Source organism: Condylura cristata, unplaced genomic scaffold (genome assembly GCF_000260355.1).
Source record: "Condylura cristata isolate star-nosed mole 26May11 unplaced genomic scaffold, ConCri1.0 scaffold00001, whole genome shotgun sequence".
In the NCBI taxonomy this organism is placed as follows: Eukaryota; Metazoa; Chordata; class Mammalia; order Eulipotyphla; family Talpidae; genus Condylura; species Condylura cristata.
The window spans coordinates 76504407-76522792 of NW_004567102.1; the positions used below are offsets into that span (position 1 = coordinate 76504407).

General features: G+C 39.4%; 1 protein-coding gene across 1 annotated transcript in view; it reads left to right on the forward strand.

The window, feature by feature from the left end:
* Positions 1-18386, forward strand: part of LOC105853295 (utrophin-like) — a 183028-nt gene that overhangs the window by 144110 nt on the left and 20532 nt on the right. The window contains exons 9-12 of the mRNA XM_012721274.1: positions 2267-2328; positions 4011-4085; positions 10777-10978; positions 16134-16219. Coding sequence (XP_012576728.1) covers positions 2267-2328; positions 4011-4085; positions 10777-10978; positions 16134-16219 — 425 coding nt within the window. The remainder of the gene's footprint in view (positions 1-2266; positions 2329-4010; positions 4086-10776; positions 10979-16133; positions 16220-18386) is intronic.

Genomic DNA, 18386 nt, shown 5'->3' on the forward strand with positions numbered 1-18386 from the left:
TACTGTGTCAATCTCAAGACAGCTTCACGGCTAACAGCCATGTCCACCACCAAAGGCCTGCTCCTCATCCTCCAGCATTGCTCCACCTGTCCCATTCCTAGTGAAATGTCAAGTATTCTTCACAGGAACTGATGTGTTGGGGGGGGGGGTCTTTTGCCTGAGTCTGTGTAACAGTGATCATGTCCTTTCCCAGCACCTAGGTCCACTTCTTGATCTATTACATAAATGAAAAAAAAAGTTTCTCCTACGTTTGATTATGTGACTATTCCATGCTCCTCTCTCCCGTGCACTTGCCATTTCACTTAGCTTACTAAACAGTTTTGTAAGAACTGAGTGTCAGCCAAGAAGCCTTTTGAGTACTATTAAATGTTATTACTCTATTCTGACCTAGAAAAAAGACAGTAAACTTTTCTTAACTATAAGGTCACTGACACATTGAGGTTAAGAACTGTTTACCCCTTCGTACCCCTCACAGGAACACATTTAATCACTACATTGTTCTGTGATCCCCTCATCATATTCCCAGAGGATTTCAAATTATGAAGTCATTTTGGAATTTACAGAAGAATCAACATCATGAGGGAAAATTGTTCAAGCCCTATCAAAATTTACTGAGTAATTGATGAAAGCTGAGAGAGGGACTCCCATTGAAATGGCAAGAGAGGAGTCTGACTGGTGTTCAAGGGGTTAAAACGCAGCGCTGAAGCTATTTGCAGTCTAGTTCGATCCCCCTCCAGGGAGCTGACCCACATGACCCAGCAGACCTTTTCTGTCCTGTTGGCTGCTCCCTTCAGCAGTGCATTTCAGTGGATCCTCCTGTTCTGCTCCCCACTCTGTCTCTGGTGAATCCCAGCACCTCTGGCCTGTACCCCAGCTCTTGCATTTTAAATAAATAAAGCTTTTTTTTTTTTTAAAGAAAGAAATGACAAGAGAAAGACACAAAGGGAAGTGGGAACCTAGATATGCAGGAAAGAAATGTCAGGGAGAAAAAAACCTTTTCTTCTATCCTCTCAGATTAAGCTCAGGAGACATGTGAATTAAACTGTCAAAAGGCAAATTAGCAAGAGGAAAGAAAGTGTTTACATATGCATGGAATGCTCACACAGTGAGGTTACTCTCTGGAATAGTTAGAATTTGGCATTTTTATAAGTAACCTAGTAAGGGCAGAGAATTGGGAGGGAAAGGTTCCTGTGAGAACAGGTAGGTTTCTTTCAGAAAATAAATGTCATCACTTTAAGAGAACAAACATCCAATATGGAAGTTTGTGTGAATGTTTGCTGAACATAGAAGTGTGGCTTTTCTGTCTTCATGGCCATGCAATGCCTTCTATCTCCCCGGGAGAGGGGACTTAGCCTCATTTCCCAGAAGTTGCTGCTTTTTGTCAGCTAAAGGAGGCTATAAAAACTTTCTGCATCTATTAAAACTCAGATGTCTTTAGCTTAAAATAATCTTTATACCAATTATAGGATACTAAGTGGGTCTGCACAGGGAAAGGGGCATATTTACATTGAGGAAGGAAGACTCAAGGGTGAAAAGGAGGGAGGCTCAGTAGATTGTGAGAAGCTAATTCGAATTAAAGTCTTCATTTCTCCATTGGCGGGAATTTGATTCAAACATCTAAAGTTTAGCAACTCCTCGCAGCACTTCTACTCTCTGAGAATTGGTTCTGCACAAGAATCTACATCTGCCCAACTCAAGTTGAGTTATTCTGGAGCCTCGGTGGATCTGGCTTGAGTCCTGGGTTCATGATACCCACACTATGTTTTAACAATTTTGTTGCAGTTCTTTTTGAAATAGCACAATGAAATATTTATAATTTTTTTTTAAAAGATTATTTATTTATGCATACAGAGTGGGGAGCAGAACAGGCTGACTGAAGAAGTACACTTTTGAGGGGAGCAGCGGGCGGGTCAGGAGAGGTCTGCCACACCATGTAGTCACCTCCGGGTGGGGATTTAACTCATGTTGAAGTGGCTTTAGCTTCTTAGTGCTGTGCTTTAACCTGCTGTGCCACCAGGGAGGGCCCAAAATGTTTATAATTTTAAGGTTCAAGTAAAAATGTATTATTGATGTTTCAAATATTAAGTAAGAATGGGCATCATGTTTCTGAGTGATCCACTGTGGGATAACTTTGCATGTTTTTTAAAAACCTTTTTTATTTGCATCTTGTCCCTGTAATCTACATTATGTGTATATATATATATATATATATACATTCACACTTTATATAGACTTTAATTTACAATGTAATACCTTTTCTCCCCAGTCATCAAACACAGACTACCTGCTGGGATCATCCCAAAATGACAGAACTCTTTCAATCCCTTGGTGAGTACATTCCATTTTATAGTAATAACTAAACCTAAACAGCTGAGAGCTATGTATTTCTCAATGGAGACACATGAGATGGCATGTTATGTTGAGAGGATCATGTCACTGGTACAGAAAAGCAGCTGAGTTTCTAAGCACAATGCAGTAAACAGGTTTTACCTTTCTTCTGAAGTGAATGACTGGTTTCAAACAGCATGAGCCAGAAAAGGTTGATTTTCCAAGGGGAATTTAATCAGAGATCCTATCTCCCTCATATGTAGTCGTCATAAGCTTCAGCTTTGTAGGAAAACAAAAACAGTACAGCAATCTCTAATTCACTACTTGAAAGTTGCACCCTATTTACTTAATCACTCTTATTAAATTAACTTGCTTAAATTCATGTTGTCTAAGTAGTCATGCAATGCTAAATTCATTTTAATATGGAAATGCAAGAAAGCACAGGAGATGAAAATTCTGATTGTGAGAGACTCTGACCCCAAAGAGTGGGCCCTTTGCCCTGTAGGGAAAGAATTCACCAGAGAGCGTCAGCTCTAGTTAAAGGAGGGAGGTTCTGTTAGAGGCAACCAGGGATGGCAAGTAGCATTACCCTGACTCTCTCTGCCCATGGCCTGGGGAGGGGCATTTAGAGGGTAGGCCCCAGAGGCTCAGAGGCGGAGAGCAGCGTCGAAACTTGTCTGGGGTTGAGTTACACCCGGACATGTACAGACCATCCAGTGCACTTGAGGTCTCCACGCCTTCTCATCCCCGGGAATTGTGAGCTGTCCACCGGTCAGGGCCTAGTGCTTTATGTCCAGCAGGATGTCTTATGTTCAGCGTAGTGGGCCAAGTTTTGGGGACAGCCTGTGGTGCAGCTCACCTATCCAAATGGGACTTGGTGCAACCTTCTCTTTGCACTCCCAGTTGTTTTTTCCGAGGTCGTCTTGTGATCCTGGAGATTTCCAGTTGAAATGGACTGTGAACTGCTTTGCCTGCTCCTTGAGGCTGGGCCAGTGGTTTAGAAGGAGGTTTCTCTTTGAGTAGTGGAAATGCTGCTGGGGCCTCCCTGTGAGCTTTCACTGGAGGGAGTAAGGCTGCTGGCTTGTTTTCATTTGTAAATTTAAGGGACAGATTTTGATGACTTCTATGGTTTCTTCTGTCTCTGTTGGTCTCTAATACTGAGACTGCCTTTCGTGGAACAGAGATAGAAATTGCATTATCAGTTGTTTCCAGCGATTTGAAGGTTGATTATAAAATGATTTTAAAAGAGCCATCGAAGTGCAGAAGCGGCAGCAAATCAAGACAAAAGGAGCATAGAAACAGACTAGCTTTGTGCGTGGTGAGATGGACAGCCTGGTGGACAGAAAACCAATTTAAGTGTCATCGGGGAAAATGCCCCTAGAGGAAAATTCTTCTTCACAGTGGAGAGAAACAGTCCCTCAGCTTGCAGTATGATGTTTTATTAGGCCGTGAAAAGTTCCCTTTTTCTCATTCTCTTCCTTTTCCTTCCCTTACATTTTCTTTGCAGCACTACTTTAGAATGTATCTCACCATGGTGCTAATGAACATTTAATTATTTTCTTAAATAAATGCTGGGGGATTTAATGCAGATGAACATAATTCTCATTACTTGAAAGAAACAAATCCATTCTTGCCATCCAGTATTAGCTGAATATTAAGGTGTGTTCTCTTTGCCATTTCAGCTGACCTGAACAATGTCCGTTTCTCTGCCTACCGAACAGCCATCAAAATCCGGAGGCTGCAGAAAGCTCTATGCTGTGAGTTACTCTGCCCGAGCTAATCGCTTTGTGTTCTGGGTTGCCTGGTTTGCTATTTTAAGAGAAAGATAAATGAAGGGGTGATGTGGTTGTGGAGCTAATCTGATTTTCAGTGTACCTCGCTCGATGAGTTGGCTGTGTTTCTAGAAATGCTCTATTATTTGCTCCCATCAGCAAACAGGAGTAAAACAAACAAGCATATGCCATTCTCGGTGGAAGAGCAAAATTAACCAAAATACAAGATTAACATAAAGTGCTTTTTCCAAAAGGATGTTGCCACCCATTTAAATGAACCAAGGAATCAAAGTAATAAATTGTAGCCTTTTTAGTACTTGATCCATTTGGAAGTACAGATTGCAAAGAATCTGATTTAATGCAATTATTTAATAAGGCAACGCAGAGAAACAACCATCCTTGATCCAAATTTGAACTAGCACTTAAAAAATTAGATAAAGACTTTGTGTGTATTTAAATATGCCTTGCGACCTTAGTGTTATTAACATGAATTCCTCCTGAGGAGAATATTTTTGGGGTGATATTCTTTGATAGCTTTTATATGTACTAAAAGTTTACTTTCTCTACCAAGTTACCTAAATATATTTAAAAGAACGCTTGAAATAGAGATGGATTAAGCTGTCTGGATCCTGTTTGTGGTCGTGGTATTAATGATTATGATTACTCAGTAAAAATGTTTAAGATTCAGAGGAGACTTAATCCAAGAAGAGACCTTTGCCTATCTTCTAAAACACAGTAATCTGAATAGTTTCTTTTTTTTTTGTTTTGTTTACTACCTTTTGTTAACATTGTTATATATGTGTAGGCAGTTCATTAAAACTTTCAAAGTTACCCTAGAAAAATAATGTATGAAGGTTTAAAGAATAGCAAGCTGTTCTTTAAAATAAGTAGAAATTAATAATACATTTTAAGCTGGCTACATGAGGAGAGTTAAGAAGAAAGAAGTGTCCTATCATTCAGAGCCAATTCAGCCAGGCATAGCTTTAAAATGAGAAAACCGTGTGCGTGTGTGGATAAGAAATCTAATGGCCTGTAAAGCACCACTGGGCCCATCTGAGCCACAGAGCCCCAAAGATAATTAGCAGGAGCTAAGGTGGTGGCAATTGATGCTGAATTCCAAGAGCAACAAACAAACAAACAAATAAATAAAGTAGAGAGCTACCACACGCTGAGTAAATGCATGTTGAGCCATTAGGGTCACACAAAAGGGATGTGCAGTGAGGCCAGGGTGACAGCAGCTTTGAAAGAGGCTCAGCTGCATGTCCAGGATCCAGCTGACAGACCTGGAAGGTCTTCTGAGAGGCAGTGAGCTATAAAATGAGGACTAATGACTCAACCACAAAATCTTCATGACAGAGGAACACTTTGTGTCATTGTGGACAAGCTCTCAGTTTCTCATAATACTTCTGGGTTGGATAAACATATCAACTCATTTGGGTTCTCTTCTGTTGATTCTTTAAACCCCTAAAGAAAGAACACCCCTCTTCAGCTGGTTCCTTCAAACGTCAGAGGATAAAACGAGACGTCCCCACTCTTCAGCTTAGTGACGTAGTAATACACTCTTAGAAAATTGCTGCGTGTTGCATTGCGAATATCCAGGGCCATGTCCTCTGAGCCACCTGTTTGCTATTTTCCTTCTGCCCACTGCTGTCCAGCTGGCGCCCTTTGCACCACGTAGGGGAGCTCACCTATTTATGATTAATCTGCTCCTTCGTCTTCCATCTTCTCTGTTTCAAATGTTCTGACCTTCCTCTGCAATGGGCCTTCCCTTGATGCCTCCCAAATACTGTTAACAATTTACTTTCTTTGGAAATGTTGCCAAGCTAACCCCACCTGCCTACAATGTTGATTCAAGTGTCTCCACTTTATGATGGCTGTGAGGCTGTTTCTCACAGAGGCGCTGTGTGTGTTCTTTGTGGGAATAGATTCTGTCTCAAGGGGATTGCCCCTCCACCATTGAGAATTGCCCTAGGTCAGGAGTTGTCTCTCCTTTTGTGTTAATCCTCACCCAGCATTATGTCCTAATGTGGAAAGGGCAGGGTGTCTGCTGTGTCTTTGTTCATTCACTTATTGGCCCCAGATTATGTAGGAGATAAAACAACATAAAGAGATCTATTCAGAGAGCTCAGTTTAGAAAGAACACACTATACATGGTCACAGCTCACTTGCTTACAGCAGATAGATTCCTGTTGTCTTCAGCATGGAATGGTCTCTGCCTCAGCCCATGTCTTCATTCACCTCACTCATTAGTTCTGGAGGAAATGCCTGGTTCTATCCCATTAGTCCTACCAGAAGAGCTTGTCTCTGCTCTTGGTGCTAACACTCTCCCCAGACTGGAAAAGTCTATTCCCTCAGATACAGCTGTAACTGGTGCCTGGCCTTCATGAGGCTTCGATAATGCTAGTTATGCCACCTCCTAGATTCAGCTGCTATGCACTCCTTTATCACAATGTTGGATTATCTCTGTGCTTTCTTGCTTGCTGGCTTGCCTGCATACTGAAAACTTTGTTTTCTCTCCATGAACTAAGCTTTCATGGAAGAGAGTCTCTTTTCTTCTCCCTTGGGACCTTCTATAACTTCTCTGGAGCTTTCTCCTAGGATATACTGAGTATATGAGTTGACTTTGAAAGTTATGGAAATATCTTAGGGGATATGTCTGAGGGGATTTATGGCAGCACTTTTTAGTTGTAAACTTTGTTTTGGCATATTCATAAAAGTGATTTGATGCAGCAGCAAAAATGGGCTAATAATCAGCATCCACGTGATGGAGTCTTCGAACTAGAGTTGAATGAAAAAAGATCAGTGGCAGAAAAAGTTCTTGGTTTGATTCCATTTATTTGTAGTTCAAAACCAACAGAACTAAATGTTATATGGTTTAAGGAAACATAAACAATTAAAAAAAATGAAATATCAAGTTAGTGATTCTCCCTGTCTTTGTGAGGGGATGTAGTGAAGGAGGTGATCCCAGATGGCTGGTATGCTCTCTCTCTGCCTGTGTGAAGTTTTAATGCGTGCAGCACCAGCAAGCACAGGGCAGGTCTCCTATGGATTTAGGCAGACGGCGAGAGACCCAGAGCCATTGGTGGAGGCTTTAATGTTCTCTCAGGAAACCTGTATACCAGGCAGAGAGGCTGGAATGCAAGGAGGTAGCCATCGGCCAGGAAAGGGGTGCTGGGAGGCAGGCAGGCAACCAGGCCTGTCAGCCCCCTCACAAATCTTTACTCTTTCTCTGACTCTTTCCTCTGGGCTCTTTCCAGTGTTTCTGGTGATCTTGCCACTTTTGTAGTCACATGTGCTCTTGTAGCCATCCTTATTGAAAGACCACCCAGGTCCCCAGAGCAGCCAAAGGATCTGGCAGTATCAAGATGAGTTGGCTCAGAATGTTGCCCCAGGTCACCACTCCCTCCCCCAGGTAGCTGCTTTGATAAGGATCAAAGACCCTGAGCAAAGACTGAGGATCAAAGACTGCTGACCCAAAGGGCAGCATGGCTCACTGGCACTTGTCCACTACTTCGCCTGGCCTCACAGAGTGGGACATATAAAAGCCCCCTAGCCTGTCTGTACACTCAGCGGGCCTCCCCAGGAGTGCAATAAAGCCTTCCGCTCCCTTACTTCTGTCTCCTTGCCTTATTCTATTGGTGTGGGACCTAACTTATAGCCCTGACCTTGAGGCTCAGGTGTGCACACTTACACATGCACCAACCCCTCGCCCTCCCTCCCCCCATGCTCCAGGTGCCCACCATCAGTCATCCTCTGCATGAACATGACCAAAGCTACAATGATAGCCACAGAGGCTCATGGCTAAAAAGCCTGATTAGTTCATTTACTCTACTGTGGGTGTTCTGTTATTTTTCTTTAAACCACTGCATTATATCAGTTCTTTTGTGTTTTGATTTTAAACCTACATGACAGGTGGACCACACAGGTATGTTATAGATAGTGTATTCTTTTGTATTTCCTTGTAAACCTTCACGTGATAGGGGAACAGAGGAAATGATGGCAGAGGAGGGTGCATTGCCCCTCACCGTAAAGAACAAGGCAGTGGTCAGGAGGCCTGTGAGCTGAGCCACACCGGGTTTAGGCACATGGCCCCTGATCAAAGAGTAAGTAGGAGAAGGTGACATGCACTTGACTCAAAGGCTTGGCTGGAATCCAGAAGACAAGATTCGGTTTCAGGGGTGTAGCTTATGAGCCATTTGCTCCGTATTTACACACTTCCTTAACATCAGCTTAAGTCCAGTTAGAAGACTCTTTTCATTCAGTGAAACCTCTTCCAATTTCTTTAAATTTTTGTTTTCTGAGTTCTCACAGAGTTATATGTAATGTTTAGATTTTCTCTTTGAGAGTGGGGGTGTGGTGGAAATTTTTTTTTTTTTTTTGGTGGGAGTTAGGAAATAGGACAAAATGTGGATGCATGCTTTAGCCAATATCTGCAACAGAGAAAAGGCCTGAGAGAACAGAGCATAAGAAAATAGCCCAGATGAAAGATGAGGGAATTGAGCTGTCTGGTTAGTGTGAAGAAAGGGGAGATGAAGCAGGATTTGTAAGCTGGTAGAACAACTGCTGGTTGAGGAGATTTGTAGTTGGTAAATTGCCTAGGGTGAAAGAGGGTAGGAAAATATCCCATCACTAACAGACTGATAGTCTAGAAGAGGTAGTTACACCATTCGGAATTTCAGCATAGTGAGAGGGCCAGGCCTCCATTTGGAAGATCTTCAGGTAGAGGCTCCTGAAAGAGAACAGTAGAGCTCTGGTTGGGATCAGAGCAGCAGGAAAGTGAATGGAGGGTTCCAGCGGGAGTTCAGGGTAAGGCCTGTCTAGAGTTGTCCTCAGGGAAGAGTAATTGAGTCCAGTCTATTGACAGGGCACGTACTTGTCTGACACATCTGGGAAAGAGAAGCTTGGAAAGGTGCTAAGAAGGGAAGGTCAAGGTCAAACAATCCTAAAGCCCATGCATTTTGAGGAACAAGGGAGTGAAGACCATTCCCATGTGATCCCCTCCACCTCAGATGTGGGACTAAGGAAAAAACCTGAAAGTTGCTTAGAAAGTGATTCCTTTGCCACAGGACTGAGCTTTTTGAAAGGAGGGGCTCATAACTTTGGGGATTGAGATGTAGCCAGCTCTTTAAAGGTACATCAGTGTGACACACTTCAGGGAGGTGTATGCCCACGGAGGGAAAGTATCAAAGGAAGTCACCAAAAATTGAAGACAGAATAGCATGTGGGATGTGGTGAGTGACTCTCACAGCTACAAAGTATATTACCAAGGAGGTTTTCCGGAAGGAATACAAGGATAGCCTGAACCAGGAATTTGCCTTTTTATAATCTGGTCTATTGTCACTTTATGCCGTACGAGGGGATGACAATAGCTGTCCTGTGTGCTGGCATTAATTAGTATTGGAATTCAGAAAATTTAGCCATTTTGGCAGTCTTTGAATATGTTCCTTTGTATCTGTGTGAAATTAATTATACTTCTGTAACTACTGTCATTTGATAAGCATTTTCCTTTGTCAGACACTATGAAGAAGGGATTTGAATTTTGCCCTGTCCTCTGGAAGTTTATAATTGAAAGTATGTACAGTGCCAAGAAGTGGGGTAAAAGAACAACGAAACTTCCAAATGGTTCTTTGTTATTTTTCTTACCATAATTGATCTTCTAACTCATGTGAAGCTTACACAAGTTATTTTTATTACCTGACATTTTAACACAATGTTTTAGACACCTAGAGGATATGGATTGTCCTGTTATTCAGATTTGTATGTCTCTGTTCATAAAAACATGTAATCCCCTATTGAGTTTAGAAATAGTTTTTGATCTGTAAATTTTTAAATCCCAGAAATATGTGTGTTCTCCTCTTAGAGCTTTTTGACTCTTTTAGAACAGCTGTTGGTATGCTCCACAGAGCTGTGTCTTAGAGAACAGAGCTCTGCCTTCTCATTCTATGTCCACCTTCATCCTCTGTAGACAGATGTCTGTAGAGTAAGGATGGGGCAAACACATGAAGGCCTGTGGATGTGGGCTTCCATTGTGTAGTTCATACATGCTAGAGGGCCCTGGGAAGCCAGCCAGGTTGGAGCCAGACTGTTTGGGCCCTATATAACAACCTGATGGGGAAGGCAGTGCAGAGCTGTTATCTTCTGCAGACCACATCTTCAGGGGACTTTGAAAGTTATGATGGACTTGTTGAGAAAGTGTTCATGAATGAGTAGTTGGGCAGTGATGTAACAGATGAAAGGGAGAATGACAAGTTAGTTCTTCTCAGGAGCTAAGAAGAGGAGAGTAATACATATGGGAAATTCTACCAGTTGAAGTAAATACAGGGGTTTCTATTCTTCTACAAAGAAAACTGTAGGGAGGAAAGTTAGCAGAAGAAAGAAAGAAAAATTGATATTGTGAAGAGCAAGAATTGGGATCAGATTGATGAGTGACCCAAGTTAAGATTCAAAAAATATACAAATGTGGGGAGGGGGGAGAAAGAGGTTAGAAATAAAAGAATGGAAATACTAGCTGTTTCTTTTAAAGAAATCTAAATTCCTTTATTTTTTTATTGAAATTATCTTTAAAAGATTCTTAAGTTCAAGAAGTAAGCTAAATAACAGAGACTTGAAATGTTTTTGCTTTAGTGTCCTCAAATAATGTCATGACTGTCCCCAATCCTTTTTCTTACATGACCAGTGGATCTCTTAGACCTGAATACAACAAATGAAGTTTTCAAACAACATAAGCTGAACCAAAATGACCAGCTTCTTAGTGTCCCAGATGTCATCAACTGCCTGACAACTGCTTATGATGGCCTCGAACAAATGCATAAGGATCTGGTTAATGTTCCCCTCTGTGTGGATATGTGTCTCAACTGGCTGCTCAATGTATATGACACGTGAGTTTACATTTTCCCTATTAAAGTACAATCATTGAATGGAATATGTAGATAATGCAAAGTTGTAAGTGAATTGTTTTTAATTGTTTTATTTTTTTGTATAGAAGAACTGAAGTGTAGGCCAGAGATGTAGGAAGTAAGAGGATTCACCGGAGACAGAGTGGGGAGCAAGACAGGCAGATCCACTGAAATCCACTGCTGAGGGGAGCAGGGGGCGAGACAGGAGAGGTCTGCTGCGCCATGTGGGTCAGCTCCCTGGCTGGGGATCAAACTCAGGCTGTAGCAGTAATAGCATTGAGGTGTAACTCCTAGGCCACCAATGGTGCCCTTAAGTTAATTTTTAAAAAGGTCTTTCAAGGGCCCTCACTGGTGGCACAACAGGTTAAGGCACTGCACTATGAAGCTCTCCAAAGCCACTGCAGCCCCCGGGCAGGAAGCTGACCCACATGGTATAGTGGCAGACCTCTCCTGACCTGTCTGCTGCTCCCCTTGGCAGTGTATTTCAGTAGATATGCCTGTTCTTCTCCCCACTCTGTCTCTGTTGAATGCTCTCACCTACCGCATCTCTGGCCTATACCCCAGTTCTGTAAGCATAAGTAAATAAATCTTTAAAACAAAAAAAAAAGGTCTATCAAACTACTTTTCTCTGTGGAAATAACTTCATTAATTAGTGAAAAGGAATGACTTTCCAAAAACAGAGCTCTTAACCAAACCATAGATAAAAAAAGAATGCTCATCTATTATTTTAAAATTTTGCTTCAATTTATAGACTGTCACATTGTAGCATATTTTTATCACTGCTTGTGGAAAACTAATCTAAATAAGTCCACTTTCCTTCTCCTTCCCTAATGCTATAATATTTCTTTTATCAAAAGTCAAATTTGTTTTTATTGTTATGAATAAAAATAATATATTGACTCATAAAAAAACACTCTGCAATTTTTGTGTGACAACTTAAGACCAATTTGGATGGCAATTAAAGGGATTTAATTTGTCTTTTGGTATTAGTTTTATTTATTGCTGTGGCGGTTATGTATATATATGGTGTTTTAAATAATTTATGCTATAGGACACTTTCATATCTGCAATTAATTATGTACTCACTGTTACACCAAAAGCACCCTAAACTTCTATCACAACTCATTTTGCCATTAATTTGCCTTTTTTAAAAATGTGAAATGCATTTGTGAAATAATCAATTCCAGAACAACCTGCTGTGGGCTGACATTTCTGGAACATTAGGAATTATTCATCCTTCTGGTAGGGGGTTAAAGTATGTGAAGATGAAATTAAAAAAAAAATAGAGCTGTTGTTTTTCTCTCAGATCTTAAAAGTTATTTTCCACTAGTTATCTCTATGAAATTTTGTGTTAGGAAGTCTTTTATTTGATTTTAAGAAAAAGAAGATAGATGGTCATTCATAAATGCATCTTTAGCAGCTGATTGATTCTGAATAGGTGACAATAGCTTTAGAGATGAGTTAATTTAAAAATAGCCTTTTATATTATAAAAATACTTATTTTTTGATATTCACAAATATCATAGCAAAAGCCTTTTAAAATAATCAAGTAGCCATTGGGTGTTTGAAGACTCTTAAAAAATTCACTGAAGAACAGGTAGCATGAATCTTGGTTATGATAATCATGGTTCAATTTACTTTACTGTCTGATGTCCTTTAATACGTTTCATTTTAATGTGAATTTTTATCTTCTATGGATGAAGTATGACTGTTAGTAATTATCGACTATTAACTTGAACTTCAGTTTTTTGAACTTTTAAGAGACATTTTCTGTAGTAAATTCACCAAAATTGCTGGTCAAATAGATATTTTAAGTACAAAGTTTGACACTTAATTTTACATCTCAGGAAGAACTCTAGACACTGAGGGTACTTAGGGCTTGCGTGAAGTGCTGTGGAATATGGTAAATTGTGCATCTTGAGCCGTATTTTAAGGAAGAAGTGGAGGAGGTGTGACATCACTCCTCACCTACATTGTCTTGGGCTTTGACACGCTGTGTTAGTAAGCTACAGCTGCCCTAACCAAGTACCACAGACAGGCGGCTTAACAACAGAACTGTATTTTCTCACAGTTGAGGGGACTACAAGTTCAAGATCAAGATGGCAGAGTGTCTTCCTCTGAAGCCTCTTTCCCTGGCTTACAGAGGGAAAAGGCTTAACTTGGTCTCTCTTGTGTGTGTGTGTCTGTGTCTTCATCTCCTCTTCTTCTGAGGTATATAGTCAGATTAGGTTAGGGCTCCCCCTCAATAAATTCATTTTTAGCTTAATAACCTCTTTAAAAATCCTGTTTCCAAATTTACATCACATTGTGACATACTGGGAGTTAGAATTTCAACACATGAATTTTAGGGTCATGTGTCTCAGCCCAGAACACATAACATGTCCTCACTGGACAACCCACAGGGAGTCGTGCCATTTAGTTGGGATGTAAGCAGTATGTGTAATGTCGTGATTTGTATTTTAAGGAGTTAAGTGTTGGCATATTTCCACTTCCCACCATCAAATGTGAATGAACACATGGGAAAAGCTAAGTACTGTTTTTTTCTTTTTCTTTTGAAATATAGCAGCTTAAAATTTTACATTTTAAAGCCAAAAAAAAAAAGTGCTTAGACTTTATTTCCTTTCCCTGTCAAAGAATTTTGGAAGACTGAAAACCACGCTGCACCAGACTGTGCCTGTTCAGTCTAGTTTTCGATCTTGGAAAGGAATCATGGATTACCTAAAGAAAAACAGTTTCTGATATGATGGCAGTCTCTGATAAACCAGAGTTGACGGCCTGAATTTTCTAATAATTATAATGTACACATTTAGTTAAACAAGAGTCATCAATGTCTCAAGCTGTTGCTTCCTGTTGAGAAGCTGACGAGCACGAGTTACTTTCTCTATGATGCTCCCTAAGATATCACTGACCCATAAGAAGGTCTGAAACTTGGAAACAGTACTGTGGCCTGAGCCATTCATTAACTATTCTGATATTCCTTCGTTAGCCTTGTGTGTCTGCCTGCCTGCCTTTATGTAGTATGATACAGCCAGAACTGGTGTGTCCAATTCTTGAAGCCAAGTCAATGAGCTCTTGAAATAATGAGTGGTGCACACAGCAGATCATAGGATTCTAGAACTAGGAGGAGTTGAGGATCTTCTAGTCTGCTTTTTCATTTTTCTGACTGAGAAACTGACCCAGTGAGATCAGACTCTCCACCAGCACCTTTGTATGTTACTAATACATATGAAACTCAAAGTCAGGTTTTTTGTGTTTTTGTTTTTTTTTTTTTTTGATTATTTAAGTCTTAGTCATGTTTTCATTTCTTAAAAAAAAAAGTACTTTGTAAATTATACTCACTGTTCCTTCTGAGTTTTAACAACTCATAATATTCTGAATTTTGTGAAGAAAAATACATTTTCTTCCAAGGGGGATGACAAGAATCTGAACTTTTGGTTTTGGGGGCTCTGTGACTTGGCAGCCACTTCACTTTTGGCATCTCAATTTCTCATCTGAAAATTTGAAATAAAAATACCTGTTGGACTTACCACATGTAAGGGGATTGTGAAGGGCAGATGAACTAATCTATATACAAATGACTTTATCAACTATAACAATAAAGTTGATTCCATTTGTGTGTTCACAGCCTCATCCAGTCTTCACCTATTTTAGGTTAAAAAGTTTTAATTACACAATATTCCTTCTAGATTCAATAGAAATCAAGGGTGTTTAATTCATGATTTAAAGCAATAATCCATAATAATTGGTTTAAATGTTTTTGTTCCTATAGAAAATATTAACCTACTTTGCTGCAGTATTAGGTCATCTTCTCCACTATTTCTAGATGGATATGCTTTTATGAAGTGCATATCTTTCCAGTTAAACTAATTTCAGCAGTTATTCATAAAAAATATTATGAGAGACTATTTAAAAATATATTTAACAATCCCCAAGCATGCTTTTCTTTTAACTTATTTTGTATTTTAGGTGTCATGATGTGCGTGCTGATGTTTACCTGCATATTTATTTGAGAATGGAATAGCAGTATCAATAGTAAAAGTAAAAATCAAACTAAGAATTGTTTTTTTAATTACATGAGTTAACTGAATTTTATCTATTCTGCAAGTACATAAACATTTAGTTATAAGTATAGAATGTGCTATACTTTGTATTGAAAATACCTTAAAAGAAAATCAATAATAAAAACCTGGCCTGCAAATTGATTCTAAATGTGAAATAATAAAGATAGCAGCAAGACTTTCTTGGACTATATGTCCCATAGCAAGGGTCACATAGTTTTAATTTTTGTAGTCTCCAGCTTTCTTTTTCTCCATTTTTCTGGATCTTGAACAATTTGACATTTGGTAGACAACTCAGTTTATTCTTTGACAAATGACAGAATAAAGAAACTGGCTGCTTTTAAAGATAAAATAAATTTTTCATCTAGTTAACTTATTAGAAAATGTAAGTGGTCTCTCATTGGTGTAGTGTGAAGCTATTATCTTGTGCTGATTAATGAATACATTTGTATTTGACTATCATGTAATACTCCCCAAAACAGAGATTGTACACCTGCTTATTACAGTCATTTACCATTGTAACTAAGATAGCAATGTGTAATAACTGCATGGACAGTGATCAAAATCATTAGTAATTTTTAAAATTTTCACCAGAAGGTCTCACTGTAAATTTAATATTTTAGTCAGTTTTCTATATTTATTGTAGACAAATCATTAGATAATGGTTTATTTTGCTGTATTAAGTCATATGCATATTGCATATGGGTCTTGTTATCTGTTTTGAATCTGTGTCTTTACTTATCAACAGATAGATTTCAGTATTTATGAAATTAAAGCATTTTCACCTTTATAATTATAATTTTCATTTTGCCTCATTTTGTTCTTCCTAGTTCATAAGTTATATATAGAGTGACTTTAGCTGCATATTCGTCTAGACTAGGTCAAGTGTACTATTAAAGTATGTTATGAAATTATGTATGAGTTTAACATCAATTATTAATAATAAGTAGAAAAGTTGTATCTTTGAGGCATAATTATTTTTTAATGGTTTACCCTCAAGAAAAGTGATTTCAGAAATAATTAATATACTGTACGTACTTTTAAACACATGTAATACATTGAGGTTCTTATAATTTCAGGGGTCGAACTGGAAAGATAAGAGTTCAGAGTCTGAAGATTGGATTGACATCTCTTTCCAAAGGTCTCTTAGAAGAAAAGTACAGATGTATGTAAGACTTTCCTATGTGAATAATGTTTTTAGTAATAATGATACTTAAATGTATTGGAATATACTTTGTATGATATCCCAGTAACTATAGTTCTCTTCTTTTAACCCTTTCTATACATTTATAGGTTAGACAAAGGAAAACAGTGTAGAGAGATGAGTTTTTTAGATAAAATGAAAAGTTGATTATAGGATCAAGAGGTGAACTGCCTGATAGAGTGAGAATAATTACAAATTATGTTTCATTTAATGCTTAGAATAATATCCCCATATTGTAGGTATTTTCTAGCTTAAAAAAATTAATGCTGAGATCAGTTAAAAACCTAGTCTAGGGCCCTCCCTGGTGGCGCAGCAGGTTAAAGCACAGCACTAAGAAGCTAAAGCCTCTTCCTCATGAGTTCGATCCCTGCCTGCCCCGGAGGTGACCCACATGGCGTGGCAGACCTCTCCTGACATGCCCGCTGATCCCCTCAGCAGTGTACTTCATCAATTGGCCTGTTCTGCACCCCACTCTGTCTCTGGTGAATCCTCTCACCGCCCCTGAGCCTCTGGCTGGTACCCAGTTCTGTATGAATAAATAAATAAATCTTTAAAAAAAAACCTAGTCTAAGACTGCAGAGATAACAGTGGGGCTAGAATTAGGTGGTAGATTTTTCTGATATAAAGCTAAAATGTTTCTATTTCTGTATATTTCCAATGCTGAAAGAAAATTAAGATGGACTAGAAACTCTCTGCTGTACTTTATACTTGAAACTTACGTTCTTTAAGTGGTTAAAAAAAATCAAGGTGGCTGTGAATTGTTTTAAGACAGACAATTAATTGATAGTATGAGAAAATAGAGAGAAAATATTTTACTTTGTTGCTGTTCAGCGAATTTTCAGCATGTCCCTTTTCTTGCCAGTTAATGAAGGGCATCCTGACTTTGGAAAGTGTCATCCTAGGAGGCGGTGAGATCTACCCTGGATCTCAGGCCTGTGGAAGTAGCTAAGTGTCTTCGCACAGGTCACAGGGTCATATGAAATGCTGCCAGTCACATTCCCCATTTCACAGTCCAGGAAGCTGAAATTTAGTGAATTTGCTTCAGTTGGTAAATGAAGCTAGTAAATAACTCCTGCTTTGAAGACATTTATAGAGAACATGTTGAAGGTACTTAAAAATAGCAGTTATTGGATATTTGGTCTATATTGTTGCTGTGTCTCCAAATTCTTAACTACTATAACCATTATTTTTTTAAAAAAAAGATTTATTTATTTATGCATATAAGAACTGGGGTGTAGGCCACAGGTGCAGGGTAAGACAAACCACTAGAGACAGAGTGGGAGCAGAACGGGCAGATCCACTGAAATATACTACCGAGGGGAACAGCGGGTGAGACAGGAGAGGTCTGCTGCACCATGTGGGTCACCTCCCTGGCCGGAGACTTAACTCATGCAGCAGTGGCTGGCCGTAGCTTGATAGCACCGAATCTTTACCCCTGCGCCACCAGGGAGGCTGATGACATATTTTTTAACTTAGTTTCATTCATAACATTTAAGTAACTCTAGACAGTAATGCATATTCTAGATGATACATTACAGATTTATCTACATATTAGAGGGAAATGGGGTGAGATTGTCTAGGGTGGCTGAGAAGTGCATTCTTTGATTTTGTATTTCACATCTAGAATATGTTCACTTGTTTTTCTTACAATTTGACATGACGGTCAGTGAAAATAGTTGTGCATTTGTATGAAACAAAAATCTGATTGTAGAATCAGGAGACAAGGTATCTTGGTGGAGTGAGAACCTGGAAAACCATGTGGGTAAAGGCTCTGCACAAGACTTTGGGTGGGGGCACTTTATCCAGAATTAAAATCACTTTCAGCATCATAGTTAGCAAAAGACATCATTGCCATAGCTAAAAAGGTCGTCTCTAGAGGGTGAGAAGGGATGATGTGGACACAAGCACCAGAGCACCAAAGTTAGGAAGGACCATTCGTCACGTGTGATTTGTAGGTTGCACGTGCTCCTGTATGCTGTTGGGTTCTCTGGATGCAGCAATTACACCACAGTGCTCAGCTGGCACTGAAATGAATGCAGATCCAACTTCAGAGCTGATCATGAATCTTAGCAAATTGAAGCGTGGTTGAATTTCTTAGATAAATGGGTCCACCACCAACACAGCCTTG